General features: G+C 39.8%; 1 protein-coding gene across 1 annotated transcript in view; it reads left to right on the top strand.

The window, feature by feature from the left end:
* The window catches only part of VSIG1 (V-set and immunoglobulin domain containing 1), an 85,470-nt gene that overhangs the window by 42,059 nt on the left and 15,485 nt on the right, over nt 1-27,926 (top strand). Inside the window, exon 3 of the mRNA XM_065916898.1 lies at nt 26,264-26,427. Coding sequence (XP_065772970.1) covers nt 26,264-26,427 — 164 coding nt within the window. The remainder of the gene's footprint in view (nt 1-26,263; nt 26,428-27,926) is intronic.

The raw sequence follows: 27,926 nt of genomic DNA, 5'->3' as shown, positions 1-27,926 counted from the left end.
GTTTTTGCCATACATTGACATGAATCACCCATGGATTTACATTTGTTCCCCATCCTGAACCCTCCTCCCACCTCCCTCCCCATCCCATCCCTCTTCCCAAGAAGTCTTCAAACTTGCCCTGGGTCTCACTCCATGAAATAAAGGATTTGGACCCGATGGTCTAGAGCTGTCACATCATGTCTGTGTCTTAACTCTTCCTGCATGACAGGCCACCTGATTTCTCACCCTGGAAGTAGGATTCCTGTGGGCCTCTTCATGTAGCTGCATGCAGGTGTAAGCATAACTGTGCAGCTTATTCAAAAACAGTGGTGGTGGCATGGTTTGACTGAAACCCCAAGGTCTCTTTCCCCAAACATTGCCTCCTACAGCTTCTCTTCTCCTGCATGCCCTGGCATTCCTGCCATTAATCATCCCTCACAAGTAAAGGTGAGGGGCTATCTCTGGGGGTAACATCTGGGATCCGGCAGGCCTGAACACCCATCCTACCCAAGCAAGACTCAATCAAGCTCCTGGAAGGCAGAAAGACAGAATATCTCCTTTGAGTGAGAGACACACAGGCTTCCAGACTGTCAGAAAAACCAGTGGGGGAGGCTCAAGCCAAGGTCTCTGCTGAGTGGCCCTGAGCAGCTCTAGCACACGAAGTGCCAGGGGCCACTAGGAGCTGACTCCCTGGGAGTTCTATAATGGATTGTGGCTCTGAAGGAAAATGTGACTGACCTTGTAGCGTGATTTGGGGCTAGCTATTCTGTAATTTATTGCTGAGTCGTGGAGTTTTCAGACTTGGAGGCACAGTTTAATCTCCTAGATGAGCGTAGGAGAAGGATACAACTTATCAAGGTCTGGTCACTCACAGGAAGCCTCCCTACTTCTGCTTTGCTGATCTCAGTTTTGTGCTTTCCCCAGAGTTGCTGCTGCCAAGGATTGTGGGGACCCTAAGTCCTCCTTCACATCAGAAGTGCTTAACTGCCCAGGAAGACTTGAGTCAGTGGAAAAGGCTTTGGAGGTGGGGGTGCTGGTACCTCCCAGTGGCCCAACACCTGGGGCCAAGGAGGGACCCCACGTGGGGGAGGAGGACAGACACTTTTCCTTAGACTCTAGGGTTAAAGCATCCTGTGAGCTTAGCTGGGCCTGGGCTCCTGGCCCAAATTTCATCCTTTATTAGCTCTGTAAATATAGGGGTGTATTATGAGCCACAGTGTCCCTGTCTCTTTAAACCAGAAGTTGCAAGATCATGTGAGGTGAGCCTGGTATAAGCAGTTGAGGGTTGCAGGGACTGGGAACACTGGAGGTTTACAAGCCCCGTGTAAAGGCAGCAGTCACTCTTCAGATATCCTCAGTTGGTGCCACACTGCAGTCTGCCTGGATGGCCTCATCTATCAATGGTTTTAGGTTTTAGAAAGATCTTTACAAAGTGATTTTAGAAATTTCCCATGTATTTCAATATTGATAAAGAATTACATTTGTATTGATACAACAAGCTCATCTATAGCACTTAATATATGTAGGCACTGTTCTAAGCACTTTGCAAATAATAAGGTGTGTAATTCTTACAGTAATCGCAGTCTCATGAGGTCAGTCTTCTTTTGTCTCATTTTGTGGGTGAGGAAAATGAGGCACAAAGAATTGAAGTAACTTACCCACAATCCCTCAGCTGGTAAATGGCAAAGCCCAGGCTTAAAGCCAAGCAGCCTGACTCTGTAGACTGTGCTCTTTGTCACTTTGCTAGGCTGCCTCATTAAAACTAGCAAACAAGCAAACCTTATATAAACAGCAAAAACAAAACACCATGGAGGACAAAAACCAAGCAGACAAGTAAGCACAAAAACAGGCTTTTCATATGCTTTAACCAAATCCAACAGGATTTGACACTTTTTCTGTTTTCTCCTGCCTTTGTAATGTCTTCTTTGTAAGCTCTTTCATGCCTTACCTCCATCTTAACAACTCTTTTTTAGATATTCCCAACACTCTTTCCTTAGCCTGTCCATAAAGCAACCTGGCCTCTTTGCCTTATTGTCATTCTACCTGTCTGTTTTCATTGTTCATTCTAGATTTTTACCTTCAAAAATCCTACTCACATCCTCCTGGAATCCCTCTCTCTTGCCAGATGGATCCCATGGAACTCATTCTGCAAAGAAGATTTGGGTGTTTGCAGCCCTTCCTTTCAATGGCCCACACACCTCTTTCTGTACTTATGTTTATTTGTCCTCTGTGTTGCATAATGTGGCCTTTCATAACTGTGTACTTCTTAGCATCAGTCCCTAAGTGTGTATTTAGTATGTGTTTGTCTTGTCTTCCCAACAAGAGTGTGAGCCATTTAAGCAGGGGCTGTGTTAATTGTGTATTCTACTGTCCCTTGTTCAGAGCCAGGAGGTCACATCACTTAATTGGCAAGGGGATGGGAGTTGGAGCTGTCACACTTGGGCCCAAGGCCTCGCTCTGCCACTTACAAACTCTGTGACCAAAGAAAACTCATTTTACCTCTCTTAACTTCATTTCCCTCACTTGTAAAACGAGGAGCATACCTAATACCTCCTTCACAAGATTAGTGTGAGACACAATGCATATGAAATGCTTAACCCAGGGCCTATCAGCTAGTAAGCCTTCAGCATTTGGCAACTCTTATTACTGTGTCACAGTGCCATTAATCAGCTCATGGAGCTGTGAAACTCCTCAATGTCTTGGCTCCAAAAAAAATCTCTGATTTTCAGGGTTAACTTCACTCAGGTATGGCAATTTTAGGAAGTGTTGAATAGGACTAGTTGAACAACTAAACCAACCCACCAACCAACTAAACAAAAACCAAAGCAAGGCCCTGCAATTATACAATTAAAATGTGATTTTTTTTCAGGATTTAAATCAAACTTTATCTCTCCCAGTTGGAAGGAATGGGAGGGTCTGGGACCTCTTTAGGCTGAATAGATGTAGATGTGTCCCTGTATGTGTGCACATTTGCACATGCTTGCGCCTGCACATATGTATTTTTTGAAGCACAGCCTATGACATGTGTTTGTACAGTGCGTCAACACAAACTGCCTAGGAGTAGGCTTCCCCAAACACATTAATGTACACAGCGGGTTGAGTCACACTATCAGTTAACATAGGGTTCCTGGTACTAACCCTTTCCAGCCTCCCTATTATCACTAGGTAAGCAATCCCATGCTACTTGACACAAGCTGACTCATACTTTTTGTTAAAACACAACTTACCAAAGGAGAATTTTTTGGATGCTTCTCTCTTCCAGGACAGGAAACAAAGATTCCCCAAATTCAACAGGACAGCAACCTCCATAGCTCTACCTAAATATGTTCCCATAGTGCCTTTGATTAACAGCTTTACTGAAGGCTGCTGGAAGACTCTCAACAAGGTTTCCAGAGAGCATATTTAGGGGGTGTGAGTTCACACCAGATTGATTGCCGTGGGAAATTCCAGTCCTTACAATGCAGGGATGGGAGGGAGAGGAGGGACTCTTTCACTGAATAACACCATCACAGAATTCACTTGACAGATTTTCTTTCTGGAACCCCTAGTTTGGAACTCCCAGCCTCCTTGTGTGGAGAATTGCAAAATTTTTTGTCACTTCCTTTTTATCGTTTTCAAGGCAACTCAGTGTTAACTTGGAATAAGGAAGTTTGTGGTTGTTGATGATACTGATATTACTCTAGATTCGTTTATTAACAAATATACCAGATCATGCACACCCAAATAAATTCCGCCTTTTAAATATTCACTTTGATATATCAAGAATCTGGAAAAGTGAATTCACCAAACATTACTAGGTCAGGTCCTTTAAATCACAGTCTACCATAAGTTAGTGTACTTCTAAAGGTGGCTCAGTGGCAAAGAATCTGCCTGCAATGCCGGAGATGTGGGTTCGATCCCTGGGTCAGGAAGATCCCCTGGAGAAGGAAATGGCAACCCACTCCAGTATTCTTGCCTGGGAATCCCAAAGACAGAGGAGCTTGGCGGGCTACAGTCCATGTGGTTGCAAAAGAGTTGGACTTAACTTAGCGACTAAGGCTAATTAACTAAACAACAACAACAAAACCATAAGTTAATAGTATGTGTCCCAGAACCAGGTATCTTGGGCTGAGGTCCTGACTCTGGCATTTATGTGATGTTTGGAAAAATTCTCTCTGAGCCTCATTTTCAGCAATAAGGTGGTTATTGGAACTGAGGTTTTGACCACCAGCAGTTTTACTTCTGAGGAGGCTGACTGACAGCCATTTCACAACAGGGAACTGGTAAAGCAAGATCAATATGGCTGCTCAGTAGATGTGTGCAGTAAAGGATGGGGAAGGGGAGCAGGAGCCAATAAGTATTGCCTTCCCAAGAGAGCAGAAGACCACTTAAGTGTGCCGGTGAGTAGGATGCAGGCTATATATAATAACAGGAATATTCGAGGCCAGTTGTGAGGATGAGAATATGAGTCCTGAGGCTGTGAGTTGCTATATTTGAGGTTTGTGCAAATTGCTTCATTTCCCTGTGCTTCTGTTTCTTCCCCTACAAAATAAGCATCATAAAACTGCCTACATCATAAGGCTTTGAAGAAGATTGTGATATAATGAATATAAAGAGTTTAGCATAATGTCTGGCCCATAACAAGCTCAGTGTGTGTAGGGGGCAGGGAAGAGGAGGGAGGGAGGGAGAAATCACCTAAATACAGTCCTTATCCTCCTTCAGAACTTGCATTCTTAGAAGCATGCAGAAGACCAATACATGAATATCTGCCCTATCATCTAAGTGCTGGGCAAATGGTATTCACTAGTGCTGTAAAGATGAGGTCACATCATATGGGAATCAGGAAACAATATATGGAGGGTTAGGCTCAGGTGATGAGTAGGTATTTGACAATTAAACTTGATGGGGTGGGATATCTAAAGGAGGGAGTAGCTTTGTAAGGGCGCAGGGGTGGGAAAGTGAGGCACAGGTTCAGGAAACAGAGTAATTTTGTTTGGAGACTACTTGTAAGACTTTGGCCAGTTCTGACACTCTTAGGTGTTACAAATAGCAGAAAATAGACAGGAGAGTTAGGTTGAGGATGCCAGCTTAAAAACTTTTATGTCTTGGCAAAAAGGTGATGGGGTGTCACAGCAGCTTTTTGATGATAAGAATGACACAATTACATTGGACTTTCAGAAAGCTTATCAGACGGGGTTATAAAAGATGGGTTTGAGAAGAAGATTTGAGTCCAGGAGATGGGCTCGGAGGCTACTGCAGCTGTCTAAATGACAAATGACAGTGACTGCACTGAAGGATGACAGGAGATGGAAAGAAGAAGATGAACTACGAAGACGTTCTCAGTAGGATTTGATACTGGAACATTGACCGAGTGACTAAAAGTACAAGTCAATGTGTGGGAGCACCAGCAACAGTGATTGGGGAATGGCACAGGTTTGGCAACAGAGGGTGACTTGTGTGAGGTAAAATTTGCAGTACTAGTGGGGCATATAAGCAGGGCCGTGTGGCAGGCAGTTGGAAAAAGCACTGAAACTTCAATGGCATGGTGATTGCACAAGGAGTTTTTGAAACAAGTTCTTCGGAACCATTCCAACAGGAATGAATGAGAATCTTTAGACTCAAAGCACTGACTAGATTGTGCCCTTCTATACATAATTCAACATTGTAAAAAATCATACAAAACCATAAAATGTGCATTAGGAAGTCCAGTAAATTCTGACTTTTCCCACAAAAATCAGACATTTCAACTATCAAAAATATATATGGAAAGCATTACTCCCAAATCTCTGTTTGTCTCTCTCTCTCATAATGGTGCTCTAAGAATGGCCTTGGTCTGTCTTTTGGAAACCTGAAATTGACTTCTGAGCCAGGTCCCAAGCCACACAAAGACAGCAGGCTCATCGCCTTATAATTATGCCTCATTTCTTGACCACAGGACAGCATTATTGAACTTGATCACCTATTTAATTGATTAGAATTAGCCTCAAATGATCTAGCTATTGTCAGAGAAAATTCCCTTAAAGGGTAAAGATTTGCTCTTATTTAGGACATGAGTGCATTAAAAAAAAATTCACCCTATCTCACACAATACACAAAGATAAATTCCAAATTGATTAAATCCGGTTTCACAAGTGAGTTAGTGAGTGAAAGTCACTCAGTTGTGTCCAATTCTTTGCAACCCCATGGACTATATAGTCCATGGGATTCTCCAGGCCAGAATACTGGAGTGGGTAGCCTTTCCCTTCTCCAGGGGATCTTCCCAACCCAGGGATCGAACCCAGGTCACAAGTTTGTTCATTTAACAAAAAAAGAATATACAGAGATCCCTGCCCTCTTGAAACTTACTTTCTGATCAGGTGAAAAAGTAAACAGTAAGTAAGCTGTATAGTATTTTGGACATTAATGAGTGCTATGAAAAAAGGTAAAGCTAGTAGGAGTTGGAAAGGCTGGAGTGGGGTAAGCTGTAGTTTTAAAGTGTGAACAAGGCAGATGTTGAAAACTGACATTTGAGCAAAGACTTGAAGATGAGGGAGTTTGCCCTATTGATATCTGGGCTAGAGTGTCAGAGATAGAGGCAACTGGCAGCGAAAATGCCCTAAAAAGTGGGAGCATACTTAGCTGGATTGGATGGTCAACAAGAAGAGCAGTTAGGGGCTTCCCAGGTGGTCCAGTGGTTAGGCCTCTGCACTCCTGCTGTAGGGGGCAAGGGTTTGATCCCTGGTTGGGGAACTAAGATCCCATATCCACCTTAGCTAAAAGAATTAAATAGTAATAATAAATGTCTTTTAAAAAAAAGAGCAGGTGGCTGGAGCAGAATGAGAGAGGGAAGAATGGTAGGAGATAAGGTTGGCAGAGGATGAGATGGCTAGACAGCATCACTGACTCAATAGACATGATTTTAAGCAAACTCCAGGAGATAGTGAAGGACAGGGAAGCCTGGTGTGCTGTAGTCCATGGGGTCACAAAGAGTTGGACACGACTTAGCAACTGAACAACAACAAAGTTATTGTTGCTTTAAAGACTTTGACTTTTATTCTGAGAGAAATTGGAAACTACTGGAGGATCTTGAGCAAAAGTGAGATGTGATCTGACTTGCATAGAAAAGAATCATTCCAATCGCTGTGAGAATAGACAATGGGAACAAGGCAAAAGCAGGTAGGTCAGTTAGGGGCAATTGCAGTGAGCCAGGTAATTGACGCTGGTGGTTCAGAGTCAGATGGTAACAGTTAAAGTGGGGAAAGTGGTTGGAGCCTGGGAATATTTTGGACATGGACCCAAAAAGAACTTGCTGATGAATTAGATGTACGTGAGGGAAGGAGAGAAGTCAAGGATAACCAAAGGCTGTTGGCCTGAGGAAGAGGAAGGAGATAATTCCCATAACTGAAAGATGGGACAAAATTATAGAAACATTAGAAAAAAATATAATATTTTAATATTAACATAATAATATATAATATTATTTCTATAATCTTAGATTGGAAATGGATTTCTTAAAGAAGACATGATATGGAATTTAGAAAGATGGTAATGATAACCCTATATGCAAAACAGAAAAAGAGACACAGAAGTACAGAACAGACTTTTGAACTTTGTGGGAGAAGGTGAGGGTGGGATGTTTCAAAAGAACAGCATGTATATTATCTATGGTGAAACAGATCACTAGCCCAGGTGAGATGCATGAGACGAGTGCTCGGGCCTGGTGCACTGGGAAGACCCAGAGGAGTCGGGTGGAGAGGGAGGTGGGAGGGGGGATCGGCATGGGGAATACGTGTAACTCTATGGCTGATTCATGTCAATGTATGACAAAACCCACTGAAATGTTGTGAAGTAATTGGCCTCCAACTAATAAAATAAAATTAAAAAAAAAAAAGACATGAAACCCGGAAGCTACAAAGAAATGATTGCTAGATTTAACTACTGCAAAATGTGAAAGTCTTTATAGTAAAAGACAATTTTTTTTAAAAAGTGATAGACTAGAAGAAAATATTTATAATGTATATACCAAACTCAGGTTAAAATTCGTAACTGTAAAGAGTGCTTCTGCAATATGAAAAGAAAACTCAAGTGGGAAAATGGTATAAGGTCATAAAACAAGCATTTACAAGAAAAAGTACACCAGTTAGGCCAACAAATCTATGAAAAGAGGCTCAACCTAATTAGAGAAATACAAATTTAAATAACAATGCAATAGCAGTTTTTAGCTGTGATATTAATACAATTAAAAGATTGATAAATCTCATTGTTGACAAGGCCATGGAGAAACGGGCACTCTCATACACTCTTTTAACACAGGTGTAGATTTGTAAAGAATTTCTGGTGAGCAATTTTTCATAATATGCCAAAAATTAAAATGTTCATACCCTTTGATCATCTAGCAGTTTCATTTCTAGGTACCCAATCTAGAGAAATCATCACATAAGTGGGCAGAGATACAAGCAAAAGGAAGTTCATTTCACCATTGTTTATAAGACTTTTGTTTTAAAGACTGGAAATGGCCTAAGAATTCCCCATTAGGAGAATGTTAAAATAAGTTGTGGTACATTCATACTATGAAATATCATATGGCCTTAAAACAGATAAGGTAGCTCTATAGATGTAGTTGTGCATGGTGACATAAACAGAGAACAAAAATGCTTCCTGGGGGGAGGGGAAGGGACTTACAGGACAATCTATATTATGATTACCTTTCCTTTAAAAAACCCACCTCATATGCCTATATGTAAATTCATAGAAAGGCTGAGAAAAATGCAAAACTCCCACTGCTTGTGAACATGGCATGCGATTACACACTTGGGTGAGAGAATGGGGCTTTCTAAGCAGGTGAGAGAATGGGGCTTTCTTCTTACCCTCTGTATGCTTCTTTGTTCTTTGATATCCCTTCACAAGCAAAATGTATTACTTTTGTAATTTTTAAGTATAAAAATGAGGGAAAAATCAGATACTGCCAGTTTCTGAATGTTCCCAAGGAAGAACCCTGGAGGCAGTATGTTTGTTACTATATATTCACACTGGGCCACTGTGCATTGTGATGGGAGGGACAGCATCGAATGCGTGTTATGTGGCCTTGGGAAAGACACAACATTTCTGAGCCTCCATTTTCTTATATAGAGAATGTAGATAATACCTGCCCTATCTATTTTACTGTTAGTTGTGAAGATAAAATGGAAAAACAGTTTTAAAAATTGTGAAGCTCTGTAAAACTGTGCAAGATATTTGATAATATTTCATGTCCCAGTTAGTGCTTGCTTCTTCTGAGAGATAGTCAGTGATACCAAATTCAGTCCAAATGTGGAAACTTTCTCTGTCAGAGTTTATTTTCACAGAGCTCTACCTGTCCAAGTTAGATCACACATAGCAGCAGTGCAGGCATTTTACTTAAATCCTCTAGAGTGTTTTGTGTTTGTGTGAGAGATTCTGTCTGATGCTGCGGGGTTTTAGCAACAGCTTTAAGCCAACCCCTCCTCTCCCCATCTCAGAGTCAACCATCTTGGATATACCGAATTAATTAACAGAGTCTTCTTAGCACTTGCTTTATGCTTAGCACTCCCCTGTGGGTGGGAGGCCAGACGTTCAGGTTTGCCTGGGACTGTCATGATTTATACTATCTGTCCCATGTAATTGGAGAAGAAAATGGCAACCCACTCCAGTGTTCTTGACTGGAGAATCCCATGGACAGAGAAGCCTGGCAGGCTACAGTCCGTGGCTTCACAAAGAGTTGGATATGACTGAGCAACTAAGCATAGCACAGTACAAGACCCTCCCTTAGGAAGCCTAGGTACCCAAAGGGCCAGTAGATCATGTGGGCGGCGATGGAGTGGGGGGGCATAAGGGAAGGTGGGTGACAAAGACATGTAACAGTTATTTGGGGGAAAAAGCGTTGCCTTGCACTCAAGCTGTGTTTTGGGAAAGGAAAGGAATGTTCTTTCTCTGCCACCTGCAGCTCTTCCTTCTTCTCCCCTACCCTGTATTGCCCAGCACCAAGAATTCAAGCCAGTGCTAGACTATGCTGTGTGTGGGTTTGGGAACAAGACTTCATTTAAGCATTGCTTTAGCAGGAAATGTGTACTCTTGGATTCAATCAAGGGACTAACCAATACATTTTGGGACACGCTCCTTCTTAAGTTGGGAACTGCCTAAGACCTGGTCCCCATCCTGCAGGGGCTCGTAGACAGTCTACTTAGGGGAGACCTCATTAATACACAGACTACTGAAGAGTAATCTGGTACCAACTGAGGGTATTGGATCTAAGTATAATACAGATTTATCCAAGAGGGAGTCCAGAGAGAGGCAGTTTATGAGCTCTTCAAAATTTTCACATAGGACAGTATGACTGATCTGTGCTAAGCATATGCTTAGATAGCAAGAGGAAGGAGGAGAAAGTTCTAAGTAGGGATCAAGTTCACTGGAAGCAAAGGTTTGGGATCAGACATGAGCATGGACAGGGAATGCTTCGAGAAGGTATGATATCTGATGAGAGCAAATGGCTTTCTGAGGAGTGGTGGGAAGTTCACTTGGCTGAGATGAGATGGTGTCAAATGCTTTCTGTAACTTAAAGTTCATAAAACCTATCACTGCAGTTTGCACATATTTCATGTGATTGAACACTCTTTGGGGCAATAACTTTTGACAGCATTTTTCAGATGGACGATTTAACCTGACTTAAATTCAGGTGAGACATGGGCAAGATCTTAGAAGGTTGGGAATCCAAATTAAGTGTGTGCTCCCTTCTAGTGAACATTCTTAAGTGTGCATTCCCTTCTAGTGAACCCCCTTTCTAAGTTAACCCTGTGGCACCTATTCAGTTTCCTAATTCTGAAAAAATTCAAACTCATCCAATGGAAGTCTTAGCTCATTTATTTACTCTGCGACCCCATGGACTATAGCCCTCAAGGCTCCTCTATCCGTTTTCCAGGTAAGAATACTGGAATGGGTTACCATTTCCTCCTCCAGTGGATCTTCCTGACCCAGGGATCGAACCTGCATCTCCTGCATTGCAGGCAGATTCTTTACCTGCTGAGCCATTGGGCAAGCCCAACCAATTTGCAAAATTAGGTGAATAAATAAAAGAAACAGGATTTCTAACTTGAAAGACAAAAGCATGCAATTCACTCTACTACTAGGGCTTCAAAAAAGTGTGATGTGTCCAGAGTTTGTTCACATTGAAACTGGATGCTTTCTTGCTTCATGTCCTCTGTGCCCTTCCTGTGAACCCTGTCTCCTGAGAAAATCTTAGAACATTAATTTGCTAACTTAATTTGTAAAAGGTTAGTGAATCAATGCCATAAGGCATTTATGGAAGTATTTTAAATTAATTAACCTTGTCAACTTTTATTTATATAGGTTCTCTTCCAATTATATCTTTTCCCCTCAAGTATAACTTTTTAATAAGATTAATTTTAAACAATAAAACTTAGGAATCTGTGTACAAAGAACTGTAAGAATTTAAATACGTGGGTTTATCATTAACACAGTAGCAAATATATCAAGGAAACACGCCCCATGAAAAACATTTCAAAGAAACACACATCTGCTCTGAGAAAGGTCTGTAACCAATAAGTAAGCCCCAAGAAGCTTGTTTGCTTGGTGATGCCGGCAGATAAGCCCGGCAAACCTCGGTGTGACTGAAGAAGTCAGTTTGAGACTCAACCTAGCCCAGGCAAGCTACTGGACCTTGACTGCGCTCAGCGAACCTCAGCACAATGGGGTTAACATTTTGGAAGGTGTTTCTGATTCTCAACTGCCTTGCAGGTAAGGGGAGCAGATCTCCAGCCCACCAAAGATCATTGGGAATGGAGTTTCCTTTGAAACTGAAATTGCAGGTTTTTTTAACATAGAATATTCCCCTCCTGTGCTTAAAAGGAACTATATTAGTGTGCTGAGTAAAACAATTTTCAGAAAACCTGCTTAGCAAATATGTGCTATGCTGATATTTTGGGAACCCAGGCTGTAAATAGAATTGTTTTATGTAGCTTCTGAATTAGAATCACCCCCTCAAATTGCAGTATCTTTCTTTTTTTTAGCTTGAAAGTTGAACAGATGAATTTACTCAGAAGCTGAAGTTTGTGCCAATGATACTTTACTTCCTCTGTTTTATTTGACTGTTTCCTTCAAACTAATTTTGATCGACTTGCTAAACTTGGCTGGGAGCACCTGTCATGCTTAACTATCTAACATTTCCTAAGAGTTGTACTTTTCAAGATAAGATGGTATTTAGGAAAATACGTGAGTAATTTATTGTTGCGCACAATATGGGTGCTTTTAGGGATTTGAGCAAAACAAAATCATTTTTAGAGTCAAAAATCCTAATATTGGCAGACCCAGGAGAGATCACTAATTCAGAAAAATCCCTTGGTTAGTTTTTTCTGATACCAGATATATTTTGAATCTCTTCTTATGATAAATTAGGTCCATGGTAGATTCGATAAGGTTGTTTATCCAAGAAATGTCTTTGCAACCCCATGGACTATACAATCCATGGAATTCTCTAGGCCAGAATACTGGAGTGGGTAGCCTTTCTCTTCTCCAGGGGATCTTCCCAATCCAGAGATCGAACCCAGGTCTCCCACATTGCAGGCAGATTCTTTACCAGTTGAGCCACAAGGGAAGCCCTAAGTAATATTAGGCAGTTATTAGAATGAGGTTTACTAAGCATATTTAACTACATAAGAAAATTCTCAAGATAAAATACTAAGGGAAAAGCAGGATATACCCACATGCCTAGAATAAATTCTTAGAAAGTTATGTACCAAACTGTTCATGATGATTACCTCTGGCTGATGGGATTATAGATGATTTAAATCTTAACTCCCCTGCCTTTTCATATTTTCTATGGTTTCAACAAAGAACACTGTATTACACTATTTATATCATCAGAAATGTTACTTTTCAAAACTATATGATATTTAGTAATAATTCTCTAAATGTTCATTGCTAAATGTTTAAGCAGACATGTTCTGTGGAGTTACCTCTAGTGATCTAGCCAGGACTTAGAACTGGAAAAAGCTGCCTTTCTCAGTTTCCATCCTGGTGGGAACATATGTTCCTATTTTCCCTTTCCTCCAGGAATATTCATTTTAAACCTTAACTTTAGACAGTGAAAATCTTTGTCCCTTTAAAAGAGATTCTGGTTATTAGCTAATTGGGTTGCCATGGGCCTTCTGCAGCAGCCTCTAAAATCACACCTGTAGTCAACACCTACTTCCCTCTCTGAGGCTTACCTCTGGCCTGTACTAGATACCCATTTTGGAACAGTTACAAGAGTGGCTTCTACTATAACTAATGTAGATACAATTTTTACTGATTATAAATGTAATGTATGGTCTTTGTAGACAGTTGGAAATATGGAAACATATAAACAAGAAAATAAAAGTCATCAGAAATCTTATCAGAGATTCTGGTGAATTTCTTATTTTTTTCCTCTTGCAAGTAAATAGTATATTACAGAATTGAGTTTATATCTTGTATACAATTTTTTATTGTTTAAAAACTTACTTAGATGATATCAGGATCTTACTTGATTGTGACTTTCTGAACAAAGCACAGTTACCAATAAATAATTCAGAGCCTTTGTTTTTAAGTTACTGTCTAACTGATTTTGCTAATGCATAGTGTACATATACAATCTAGCTGGCCCAACAAAATGTGGTAGTATCAGTCTAGCAGATAGAATAGAAATATGGTACAATACAGAACAGACTTTTGGACTCTGTGGGAGAAGGCGAGGGTGGGATGTTTAGAGAGAACAGCATCAAAACATGTATGTTATCAAGGGTGAAACAGATCACCAGCCCAGGTGGGATGCATGAGTCAAGTGCTCGGGCCTGGTGCACTGGGAAGACCCAGAGGGATCGGGTGGAGAGGGAGGTGGGAGGGGGGATCAGGATGGAGAATACATGTAAATCCATGGCTGATTCATGTCAATGTATGGCAAAAACCACTACAATATTGCAAAGTAATTAGCCTCCAACTAATAAAAATAAATGGAAAAAAATAAATATGGTACAATATATTGTTGTTTGCAGTGCTTACATATGTATGGAAGTCAGAGAAAGAATTCAGTAAGCTATGCCTGGTATTAGTAGTGTCCATCAGTTGATCCAGAAATGGCTGTGAGGCAACTGGTAGTGTTTCCATCAATGTGTAATTTGATGTGCTATCTGAACTTGTTTCCTGGTCAGGAAGAATGTCACATTTTTGGTGTCAAGCATGGTGCTTGGCACATAGTGGGCACATAGGAAATGTTTACTGAAAATTAATTACCTTCTGAAATCCTGCCATTTGTGACATGGATGGACCTTAAGGACGTTATGCTAAGTGAGATAAGTCAGAGAAAGACAAACACTGTATGATCTCACTCATATGTGGAATCTGAAAAAACAAAAACCTGAATTCATAGAAACAGAGAGTATAGTGGTGGTTACCAGGGATGGTGGTTGTGGGATAATGGGGGTGATGTTGATCAAACGGTACAAACTTCCAGTTAGAAGATGAGTAAGTACTAGGGATCTAATGTACAGCATGATGACTGTAACTGACAATACTGTATACTTGAAAGTTATTTAGAGAGTAGATCTTAAATATTGTCACCACAAAAAAGAAATGGTAATTATGTGATGTGATGAAAGTGTTAGTTAATGCTTTGGTGGTAATCATTTTGCAATATATGTCAAATCAACACTTTGTACAGCTTAAACTTACACAATGTTATATGTTAATTATATCTGAATAAAGGTAGAAAAACAAAAGAGTGAGTTACCTTCTCAAACCCCAAACATTCAGAAATTATTTTCACATACCTATATAAAATAAATTTTTTGGACGACTAAGCAAGACAGATTTTATTTTAATGAAAGCCTTTCTACTGACTTCTAAGGAAGTCAGGTATATTCCACTTCAGGAAAATAATTTTATTGAAAAACATCTTCAAAAAGCTCAAGCATATCATTTTGGATGCTTGTAGTATAGTCACCTGTTGGAAAGATATGTTAATGTTGTTTCCGTTTTCACAAGTTACATGCTATGCATTTTATTTTATTTTTTTTAATTTTTTTTACATTTTATTTATTTTTATTTATTTTATTTTTCAGTGGGTTTTGTCATACATTGATATGAATCAGCCATAGCGTTACACGTATTCCCCATCCCGATCCCCCCTCCCACCTCCCTCTCCACCCGATTCCTCTGGGTCTTCCCAGCCCACCAGGCCCAAGCACTTGACTCATGCGTCTCACCTGGGCTGGTGATCTGTTTCACTATAGATAATATGCATGCTATTCTTTCGAAACATCCCACCTTCACCTTCTCCCACAGAGTTCAAAAGTCTGTTCTGTACTTCTGTGTCTCTTTTTCTGTTTTGCATATAGGGTTATCGTTACCATCTTTCTAAATTCCATATATATGTGTTAGTATGCTGTAATGGTCTTTATCTTTCTGGCTTACTTCACTCTGTATAATGGGCTCCAGTTTCATCCATCTCATTAGAACTGATTCAAATGAATTCTTTTTAACGGCTGAGTAATATTCCATGGTGTATATGTACCACAGCTTCCTTATCCATTCGTCTGCTGATGGACATCTAGGTTGCTTCCATGTCCTGGCTATTATAAACAGTGATGCGATGAACATTGGGGTGCACGTGTCTCTTTCAGATCTGGTTTCCTCGGTGTGTATGCCCAGAAGTGGTATTGCTGGGTCATATGGCAGTTCTATTCATGCTATGCATTTTAATGCAGTAATATATTTGAACTTTAGTCAGATCCATAATGTTAGTGATCACTTGATTATTGCCTAACTCAAAAATGAAGCAATTTTACATGAAGTTGCTTGAAATTAAATCACTTAGATTGCATCAGGTCAAATATGTCTGTTTGGTATGTTAGAATAATAATCCCCCTAAGAAAAGAGCCTGTCACATTGTAGGCATTAAATTGATGAATGAACAATCATTACCAAAACATGAGGCACTTAAAATCTGTTTAGAGTGTTGATTAACTCAAGTGTATACACCTTGGATTATTTTCCTTTAATAATATGCACTGATTTTTAAAAACAGTCACACATATTTCAACCACGTATGTGTTCTTTGGGTGGGGGAGCATTTTTTTAATTCAGCCAGGTCAGTGAGTGAAATTGCAGTCCTCAGTTTTGTTTAAATCAGGTGCTAATCTTTATTTTGCTGTACAGTCAGTCTTGTCAATGTATAGGTTTTTTTTTCCTTCTTCAATTTTTAAATAATTTCTCAGTTTAGACTAAATGAATCCAAAGGAAGGGAACATTTTTTCCCCTGACACACACAGAATCACTTTCACTTTAAGACTAAATTTTACTTTTCACTATCCACATGTGTTATTCACATATAACTTAATTCAAATTAAATAAAATAAGAAATTCAGTTCTTCAGTTGCACTAGCAATATTTCAGGTGCTCCATAACTGCATGTGGGTAATGGGCTTCCCCAGGGGGTGGCTCAGACAATAAAGAATTCGCTTGCAATTCAGGAGACTTGGGTTCGATCCCTGGGTTGGAGAGATCCCCTGAAGAAGGAAATGGTAACCCACTCCAGTATTCTTGCCTGGGAAATCCCATGGACAAAGGAGACTGGCGGACTAACACTTTCACGCCCTCAGCAGTGAAAGCGCGAAGTCCTAACTGCTGGGGTCACAAAGAGTTGGACACAACAACTGAGCAACTAACACTTACTTTTTCACTTTCAATGGCTACTTTCATCACGGAAAGTTCTATTGGACAGTGATCTCAGAGGCTTAAGTAATGTTCACTAATAGAATGATGTGACATTTTTTAAAAGTTCATCTGGAAGTATATAACTCTGAAGTGCGTTGTCATTATATTAGAAATGGACAGTTTCTGAAAACTGTCTTTTCTTCAGAATTTAAGGATTGATCATGGTGCTGAGTATTGGGAATCAGGACAATAAAAATGGTCTGGAAATATTGCGTTGCCAATTGTTACCTATTTACAGAACAACATGTTGTATCCTTAAAAATATTTTGTCTCACAATAGATTTGAAGGTTACTGTACTTATTCTGAGGTGATATTGTTGAGCTTTTATACACCTCAATATACATATTTATATGTGCTAAATTGCTTCAGTTGTGTCCGACTCTGTGCATCCCTATGGACTGTAGCCTGCCAGGCTTCTCTGTCTGCCAGGATTCTCCAGGCATGAGTACTAGAGTGCATTGCTGTGCCCTCCTCCAGCGGATCTTCCAGACCCAGGGATCAAACCCATGACTCTTACGTCTCCTGCATTGGCAGGTGGGTTCTTTACCACTAGCGCCATATTTATATGGCTTCTATTAAAAATAAGTTGAAAATATTTAAATCAGAGTGTTACCAACTCCTTGATTTTCATTTGCCTCCATTCTGGTCTGTGCTATATAAATGGTTCGTGGTGCATTGACATGGCAGGCAGAGATTGTATCTGTCTTGTTCATTATTATTTCCCCAGTGTTAGTGCTGTTCATGGCATAAAACAGGTGCTCAGCAGATATTAGTTGATAGGCATCACGACTTTTTCCATGGCTTGCTTTGTGTGAGAGTTGTGTTCACTCTGCCTTCAGGCACTTTTGTTGAGAGCAGCCCTTAGAGGCTTTTCTGTTTTGTTTTGTGTTTTTTTTTTTTTTTTACTTTACCTATCAAAAGTTATTACCATTACCCAATCCCATAATGGGCTTCCTTGTGGCTGAGCTGGTAAGGAATTGACCTGCAGTGCGGGAGTCCTGGGTTTGACCCCTGGTTTGGGAAGATCCCCTGGAGAAGTGAAAGGCTACCCACTCCAGTATTCTGGCCTGGAGAATTCTATGGACTGTATAGTACATGGGGTTTCTAAGAGTCGGACACGACTGAGCGACTTTCACTTCATTTCAATTCCATAGTAGATTTTGGGATGTAAACTAGAGGACAAAAATGACGGCCAAATAATATCTTTAAAATCCCTTTTTTAGAGGAAAGTTTATGGTAACTTTAATGGCCACCAAATCCTCATTCTATCCCTTTAATTTTGGATGCTTTAAAGACATTTGGAAGTCACTATTTGCGCATAGCCAGAGATGGATGAGCCTAATTCCAGGAGAAAAAAAAAAAAGGGCTTTTGAGGGCAGGAGAGTCACTTAGCGATCTCCAGTGAAGTTTCCATCAAAAAGAGTAGCTGCTTTCTGCACTCCAGCTTTGTTTTGGGGGGAGGTGTTATGGGAACCAGGAATGCATAGGAAGGAGAACATTGGGAGAGGGAAAACTTTATGGAGTCAGAAGATGCTGCATGAGTGCCTACCCTAAAATACTTCTCTCAATTCATCAAGATATTGATGTAAACAGCCAACTCCAGGAGAGAAGCATCTGGATCAGATGACCTGGCTGTGACAGAGAACACGGCTATTGAGTCCAGGAAACTAGGGGTAATCAGTACAATAGTTTGTTTTTTCTTTAAAATTTTCAAAATGTTTGTTAAATCCCTGAGTTCCTTTTGCCTGACCCCTGTCACTAAGAAAAAATAAAATTAAAGTCATCTTTGGGAAGGGGGCCAGAAATTTGTCTTTCTGTACTGTTTCCTCTGATCTTCCTGTCATCTTTGTATCTTCATCCTGTCCCAACCCTGAAGGTAGCTAGCTTTCTCATTCTAGCCCCCCTGCAGCATAGAGAGCATCTTTTAAACTTGACCATTTTTTAACACCTACCTGACAGTCATGTTCCACCCTGGAGAGCTTCTATACTCTATACTCTGACTTTGCAATGGATAATAACCAGTTATTCAAATGAGCTAATGCCTCTATAAAGTGAAAGCGAAGTCGCTCAGTTTTGTCCAACTGTTTGCGACCCCATGGACTGTAGCCTACCATGCTCCTCCGTCCATGGGATTTTCCAGGCAAGAGTACTGGAGTGGGGTGCCATTTCCTTCTCCAGGGGATCTTCCCAACCCAGGGATCGATCCTGGGTCTCCTGCATTGTAGGCAGACGCTTTACCATTTGATCCACCAGGGAAGGAAGATACTATGCCTCTATAATGTTATCCAAAGTAACATCGCCTGTAACACCCCTTGGGAAATTGCTTGCATAGTACTAAGGATTTCAAGTACACTGGTAGGCTGAATTTTGGAGTAGGAGGCTCTTCGGTGTTCCTCCAAATCATGTGGGCAGCAGATCCTTTTGTAAGATCAACAGTTCTCAGACATCGTGGTCTCAGGCCCTTTTAGAATCTTAAATCTTGAAGATTTCTGGTTTGGACAAAATGACACAGATCTGTTTCTCCTTGCCTCTCCCTGCTAAGCACAAGTATAAAGCCTCCCTGGAAATAATGCAAGAGACGACCAAAGGAGAACTCAGAAAGACATTAAGATGAAAGCAGGGCTTTCCCTGGTGGCTTAGTGATGAAGAATCCGCCTGCCAATGCAGGAGATGTGGGTTTGGCCCCTGATCTGGGAAGGTCCCGCATGCCGCTGAGCAACTAAGCCTGAGTGCCACAACTGTGGAGCCTGTGCTCTAGAGCCCTTGCCCCACAACAAGGGACACCGCCGCAATGAAGAAGCCTGCACACTGCAGCTACAAGAGTAGCCCCCTCTCTCCCCGGCTAGAGAAAAACCTGCAGAGCACCGAAGACCCAGAACAGCCAAAAATAAATGAATACATAAAAACTTTTTAAAAAGAAGAAAAAAAGCAAATTTGCTTGGGACTCTGGAAACAACAGAGAGGCAGGGTGTCTTATGTCTCTTTACCCAAAGGAGGAAGAGAACCCAGAATGAGTGGGAGTCCCTCTGACATCAGATGAGCTAAACACAGTGGCAAGAGGGAATCATCAGGAATGCCGCCAACAATAGTAGACAAAAGAAGCAATCTCCTTCCTCACTGGGCCTGAGATTCCCTACTTTCACCTAGCGATTCTGAGGTGGGAGGGTGAAACAGAAAAGAGGGATGAAGTCACAGCAAGTGCCTGGTTCTAGAAGGCTCTTTGTCTCTCCTCCCCCAAACAGAGACACCAGAGCAGCTGGGGGGTTCCAGTAGGAGTGTCTCGCCATACCTATCCTCCGCCGAAAGACACGCAGCAGCCTGACCTGGGGAAATGCTTCCACCCACTCAGGCAACAGGGTCAGCGACGTACAGAAGCCCTGCTGACTCCAGATAACCAAACAGACCAAAACAATACCACAAAGACCGAAAATTAAACTAGCATTAGAAATACAGCCCACAAAGTAGGCTGAGAGCTGTGCACAGAACATAAATAAAATGGACTATCTGCTAAAATGAAAGATTTAAAATAGAAGTTTCCTAACTTAATAGACAAAATGTCTATAGGTTTTGACAAATGTATAATCACATATATCCACCATTATATTATTGTACAGAGTATTTTCACTGTCCTAAAAATCCCTTTTGCTCTACCTGTTGATGCCTTCCTCTATACCAGTGCCTTGCAACCATTGATCTGTTTACTGTCTCCATAGTTTTGCCTTTTCCAGAATGTCATTTAAGTTGGAATCACACAGTGTGTAGCCTTTTCAGATTGACTTCTTGATTTCTCCATGTCTTTTCACGGCTTGATAACTCATTGATTTTCAGCACTGAGTAACATTGCATTGTCCGGATATACCACAGTTTTTTAATCCATTCATCTACTGAAGGACAGACATCTTGGTTGCTTCCAAGTTGTAGCAGTTATAAATAAATCTTCTGTAAACATCTCCGTGTAGATTTTTTTGTGTGGACATATGTTTTCAACTTCTTTGGTTAAATATCAAGGAACACAATTGCTGGATAGTATGGTCAGAGTATGTTTAGTTTTGTAAGAAACCACCAAGTTGAAAGTGGCTGTACCATTTTGCCTTTCCACCAGCAACAAATGAGAGTTTCTGTTGCTCCACATCCTCATCAGCATTGTGTGTTGTGAATTTTTTTAATTAAAAAAATTTTTTTTTGGTTGTGCCATGTGGCTTGTGTGATCTTAGTTCCCTGACCTAGGATCCAACCTGCACCCATGCATTAGACACCTGGAGTCTTAACCACTGGATTACCAGGGATGTACCCCCTGTAGCGTTGTTTTAATTAGCATTTCCCTGATGACATACAATGTGGAACATCTTTTCATATGCTCATTTGCCATCTATATATTACCTTTGATGAGATGTCTCTTGATGGTACTTAGTCCATTTTTAAAATCCAGTTGTCTGCTTATTACTGAGTTTTAAGAGTTCTCTTGACATTGTCTTTCACAGAGCAGTTTCAGTTTTAATGAAGTTCAGTTTTGTCACCTTTTTCTTTCATGGATCATGCCTTTGGTGTTGTATCTAAAGTCATCATCAAACCCAAGGTCATCTAGATTTTCTCCAGTGCTGTCTATGTTCGGGGAGTTTTTGTTTTGCTTTTTACATTTAGATCTGTGATCCATTTTGAGATAATTTTGTGAAATGTGTAAGATATATGTATAGATTATTATTATGTTGCCCGGGTTTCTTTCCTCCATTGTGTTGCCTTTGCTCCTTTGTCAAAGATCAGTTGATTGTATTTATGTGAGTCTGTTTCTAGCCTCTCTATTCTGGTCCATTGATCTTTTCGTCTATTCCTCCATCAGTACTACATGGTCTTGATTACTGTAGCTTTATAGGAAGTCTTAAAGTTGGTAATATCAGTCCTCTGACTTTGTTCTTCTCCTTTAGTATTTTGTGTTGATTATTCTGGGTCTTTTGTCTCTCCATATAAACTTTGGAGTAACTTAGTTGATATCCACATGATAACTTGCTGGGATTTTGATTGGGATTACATTGAGTCTATAGATCAAGTTGGGAAGAACTGACATCTTGACAATATTGTCTTCCTATCCTTAGGACTGAAATATCTCTCCATTTATTATTTCTTCTTTCATTTCTTCCATCAGAGTTTTTTAGTTTTCTTCATATAGATCTTGTACATATTTTGTTAGACTTAAGTATTTGATTTAAGTTTTGTGTATTTTATATAAATGATTGTGTGTTCTTTTATTTTAATTTTATTGGAGCACAGTTGATTTACAATGTTGTGTTAGTTTCAGGTGTATGGCTAAGTGATTCAGTTATAAATACACATATATTCATTCTTTTTCAGATTATTTTCTCATATAGATTATCCCAGAATATTGAGTAGAGTTCCCTGTGCTATACAGAAGGTCCTTTTTGGTTACCTGTCTTATGTATAGTAGTGTGTGTGTGTTCATCCCAATCTCCTAATTTATCCCATTGTGTTTTTAATTTTAAATTCTACTTGTTCATTGCTAGTATACAGGAAAGCAATAAAGTTTTGTACATTAACCTTGTATCTTGGAACTTTCTTATAATCACTAACTAGTTTCAGGAGTTCTTTGCTGATTTTTTTGGTTTTCTGCATAGGCAGCATGTCATCTGTCATTTCGCACAATCCATATACCTTTTATTTCCTTTTTGTATCTTATTGCGTCAGCTAGAACTTCCAGTATAAGACTGAAAAGGAGTGATGAGAGGGGATATCCTTGCCTTGTTCCTGATCTTAGTAGGAAAGCTTCTAGTTTTTCACCATTGTGTATGATATTAGCTGTAGGAATTTTGTAGCTGTTCTACATCAAATTGAAGGAGTTCCCTATTCTTAGTTTATTGAGAGTCTTTATTATGAATACATGTTAGACTTTGTCAAATGCTTTCTCTGCATATACTGATATCATGTGATTTTTTTTTCTTTAGCCTATTTCTGTGATAATGAATTGATTTTCAAGTGTTGAACCAGGTTTGCATGCTTGGTATAAATCACACTTGGTCTTGGTGTAGAAATTCATTTTACTCATTGTTGGATTTGATTTGCTAATACTTTGTTGAGGATTTTTGCATCTGTGTTTATAAGACATATTGGTCTATAGTTTTCTTGTAATATCTTTTTCTGGTTTTATTATTAGGGTGATATTGGCATCTTAGGATGAGTTAGGAAGCATTCCTTTTGTTCTGTTTTCTAAAGGAGATTGTAGACAGTTGATACAGTTTCTTCCTTAAATATTTGATAGACTTCACCAGTGAACCCATCTAAACCTGGTGCTTTCTATTTTGGAAAGTTTTTAATTATTTATTCAATTTATTTCATAGATACAGAATAGACATAGGCTTGTTACAATTGTCTACTTTTTGTGTGAGTTTTGGCGATTGTGTCTTTCAAGAAATTGGGCCATTTAATCTAGGTTGTCAAATTTGTGGGCATAAATTTGTTCCTGGTATTCTTTTATTAATCTTTTTAATGTCCATGGTATCTGCAGTGATGGCCCCTCTTTTATTAGTAATTATAGCCTTTGTGTTTTTTTCTTAGTTAGCCTAACTAGAGCCTTATCAATTTTCTTTATCTTTTCAGATAACCAGTTTTGGTTTCATTGGTTTTGTCAATTTATTTCCTGTTTTCAGTTTCATTGATTTCTACTCTAATTTTCATTATTTCTTTTCGTCTGCTTACTTTGAGTTTAGTATACTCTTAAATTTTTTTTAAATTTTATGGAAATATAGTTTATTTACAATGTATTAATTTCTGCTGTACAGCAAAGTTATTCAGTTATACATATATGTTCTTTTTCATATTCTTTTCCATTATGGTTTATCACTGGATACTGAGTATAGCTCCCTGTGCTATACAGTAGGACCTTATTGTTTATTACTCTTCTTTTCCTAGTTTCCTAAGGAACAAGCTCAGATGATTGATTTTAGAGCTTTCACATTCGGTGTTGTAAATCTCCCTCTAAGCACTGTTTTGGCGGCATACCATAAATTTTGATAACTTGTATTTTCACTTTCATCTAGTTAAAAAATATTTTAAAATTTCTCCTAAGATTTCTTCTTTGACCCATATGTTATTTAGAAGCATGTTGTTTAATCTCCTAGTATTTTGGGACTTTCAAGTAATCTTTTCTGTTATTGATTTCTACTTTATTTTCATTGTGGTCTGAGAGCAGACAGTGTTTGATTTCTGTTCTTTTAAAATTGTTAAGGTCTTCTTTATGGCCCAGAATGTGGTCTGTCTTGGTGAGTATTCATAGTGTTTTTTTTTTAATTAATTAATTTTAATTGGAGGCTAATTACTTTACAATATTGTGGTGGTTTTTGCGATACATTGATATGAATCAGTCATGGGTGTACATGTGTTCCCACCATCCTGAACCCCCCTCCCTCCTCCCTGCCCACCCCATCCCTCCGGAATGTCCCGGTCCACCAGCTTTGGGTACCCTGCTTCATGCATAGAATTTGCACTGGTCATCTATTTTACATACAGTAATATACATATTTTGTTTCAATGTTATTCTCAAAGTACATCTCTTTGTATAGATGGGCTTCGCAGATGGTGCTCATGATAAAGAACCCACCTGCCAGTACAGGAGACATGAGAGATGTGGGTTTGATCCCGGGGTAGAGAAGATTCCCCTGGAGGATGGCATGGCAACCCACTCCAGTATTCTTGCCTGGAGAATCCATGGACAGAGGAACTTGGTGGGCTACAGTCCACAGGGTCATAAAGAGTCGGACACAATTGAAGCGACTTGGCACTGATGCACACAACGCTCTTTGTATAGAACACTCTACCCCAAAAGAGCAGAATGCACTTTTTTACCCAAGCACCCAAGAACACTTAGCAAGATAGACCATAGGCATGTCCATATAACAGACCTCAGCAACTGTAAAAAATTTGAAATTAAAGTTTATTTTCTGAGTGCAGTGGAAATACACTATAAAGCAGGAACAGAAAGACAACAGGACAGTCTCTAAATACTTGAAAATTATGCAGCACACCTCTAAATAATCTGTGGATCAATGAGAAAGTCTCAAAGGAAATTTTTTTAATATATATATAGAACTGAGTGAAAATTGAAATATAAAATACAGACAAATGTAACATGCAGCTAAAACAGTGCTGAGAGAGAAATTTATAACACTAAATGCTTAGATTTGAAATGAAGAAAAGTCTCAAGGGAATGATTGAAATTTTTACATGAAGGAACTAGAAAAAAAAAGAATAAAATAAACCCAAAACAAGCAGAAAGAAGGAAATAATCAAGAGCTGAAACCAATGGAATTTAAATAGGAAAACTATAGAGAAAATTAAATGAAATAAAGTCTGTTTTTTTAAAAAAAGTTGATAAACCTCTAACAAGATTGATAAAAATAAAAAGAGATAAGACACAAATTGTCAATATCAGAAATGAAATATGGGATATCATTATATATCCTGCAGTCATTAAAAATACAATAAGGGAATACTATGAGCAACTTTATTCACATATTTGATGACTTAGAAGAAATGGATCAATTCCTCAAAAACAACAAAGTACTAAAACTCACTCAATAGAAGATGTATTGTCTGACTATCTCTATAATCATTAAGGAAATTGAATTCATAATTTAAAAACCTCCTGAAAAAAGAAATCTCCAGGCCTAGATACTTTCACTGTATAATTCTACCAAATGTTTAAAAAATAATTAACAATTTTATACAATTTTTTCAAAAAAATAGAAGAGGAGGGAACATCTCAAACTTGTTTTTGAAACTAGTATTAACCTGATACAAAAACCAGACAAAGACATACAAAAATATTATGAACATAATTTTGATCTTGTGCCTGCACTCAGTTCCTCAGTTGTGTCTGACTTTGCGACCCCATGGACTGTAGCCTGCCAGACTCCTCTGTCCATGGAATTTTCCAGGAAAGAACACTGGAGTGGGTTGTCATTTCCTCCTCCAGGGAATCTTCCCAACCCAGGGGTCAAACCTGCATTTCCTGCATTGGCAGACTGATTCTTTACCACTGCAGATCTTGTAGCCTCCCTAAGATGGCCTTAGGGCTAGGATAACCAACTCATTTAGTTTTCTTAGGACTTTCCTGGTTTAAGCACTGAAAAGTCCTAGCAAAACCAGCATCACTTGCTCAAGACCTACCTGGTTTTAAAACTGAATGTGCCACATGCAAGGAACTTCACCAGCCCTGGACCAACTGCGTTGGTTGTTCTCAATAGTCATGGACTTTTTGGGTCTCTGGACAACACTTTAAGAACTTCCGTTTCAGGCCATACTCACACAGAAGAAATTCTCAGTTTAATATTGTTAACTCACCACCACATAGAAGTTGAAGATCTTCACACTGTAATTAGTTAGAAATTCTCCTACCCCATGCCAGTTGCTTGCTTGACTTTCAGACATGGTTCATTCTACATTCTTCTCCTCACCTTGGATTCCTCAAATAAGATGTCATTGAAAGTGCTTTGTAATAAAAAAAAAATCACTAGAATGTGAAGGTGTGCCATTGTTTTTTGATGATTATCTTTTCAGGTCAAGTTAACGGAGTGCAAGTGACCATCCCCGACAGTTTTGTGAATGTGACTGTTGGATCTGATGTCACTCTCATCTGTACCTACACCACCACTATGGCCTCACTGAACAAGCTCTCCATTCAGTGGACATTCTTCCATAAGGAGGAGTCACAACCAGTTTCTGTAAGAACTCTTTCCCCATGAACTATTCCCCTTCAGTAGTTCTGACATAAACTGTTGGGGTCAGTGTGTGAAGAGGGAATGGTAAGCCAGTGGCAACAGGAGCAGAGCCTCAGATACTAGAAAGAAGTTTGGAGATAGCTGTTTAGGGAAGATCATCATCTAAGTGACAGCCTTTGTCCTCTCCTCATATTTAGTTACAGCTTGTGACCTCCATTCTTTGTAGGTCAGCATGAAGTATATCATATATTCTAGAGTAGGCAGGAAGGGTCTTCCTTAGGTAAAATGAGCAGTGGTTCTGAAAGTAGATCCTCCAGATCTCTCCCTATTATTTTCAGAAAACTCTAGTTCAAATATGTGTCCGAATTGATCCGCAGATCTCTGTGAAAGTTAATATCTGGACACTACTTGTCAAGTGAGCTAGCTCATTGTACCAGACTGAGTCCTAATGGAATGAGACTCCCTACATGGGTGGGTAAGGGCAAAGTAGCAATGAACCCTGGGGAATCAGAGGCAACTGGAGGCTAGAGGATAAGGGACTGGAAGGGAGGCTGGGGTCTGGGTAAGAGGTAACTGGGGGAGGGTGGATGAAAGTCAGAGGAGGATGATTCTACTTGCAAGTTGCCTATTCCTAGATTTTTTTTTCATCTGGCCTTAAGGGTAATTCCTTCTTTAAATCAGTCCAAAGACTAAAATGAATATACTCAAAAGTGTGTGGTTTATGTGTGTGTGTTGGGGGAGGGGGCATATGTGTGCACATTTATGCATGTGAGTGTGCAGGCATGTATGCCAGTACATATCCCTTGAGGGGGAAAAATCTGTAGCTTTCATCAGATTTTCAAAAGGATGTATGATCCAAAACAAGGAGTTCAGAGAAGAGACAAATCAGTGTGGTTTGGATATAGTTGAGTTGGGCCTTGAAGGAAAGCAAGGGTGATGATGATAGAAGATAGGGAGAGAGGCAAGTTGAGTAGGCTGGAGGAGGCCCAAGGGTGGAGGTGGAGAAGAAGGAGCGCCAGTGTCACTTCAGTCATCACTGAGCTTTCGGAGGTGCTGACTCCTCTTTGTACCAAAGCTCTTGAACATTTGTTCAGAAGGAAACATCGTTCAAGAGGAGACTCTATCAGTGCCGCCCTCTAGTCAAAGTTCAACAGTTTTGTTCAGTACTGGTTACCTTAGAGGGGCTTCCCTGGTGGCTCAGATGGTAAAGAGTCTGCCTGCAATACAGGAGACCTGGATTTGATCCCTGGGTCGAGAAGATCCCTTGGAGAAGGGAGTGGCAACACACTCCAGTATTCTTGCCTGGAGAATTCTATGGACAGAGGAGCCTGGTGGGCTACAGTCCATGGGGTCACACAGTATTTGAATCACTCTGTGCCTCTCTTCAAACTATGGTAGAACAGTAATATTCTTCTACATGGGCAGTATACCTTGTAGCATTCAGTCCTCAGATCCACCCACTTCTGCTCAAACACAGCACAGTCCATGCCTCAATATTGAGA

Source organism: Muntiacus reevesi, chromosome X (assembly GCF_963930625.1).
Source record: "Muntiacus reevesi chromosome X, mMunRee1.1, whole genome shotgun sequence".
NCBI lineage: Eukaryota > Metazoa > Chordata > Mammalia > Artiodactyla > Cervidae > Muntiacus > Muntiacus reevesi.
Note: the sequence above shows the minus strand (reverse complement) of the source record. Positions and strands in the feature narration are given on the sequence as shown.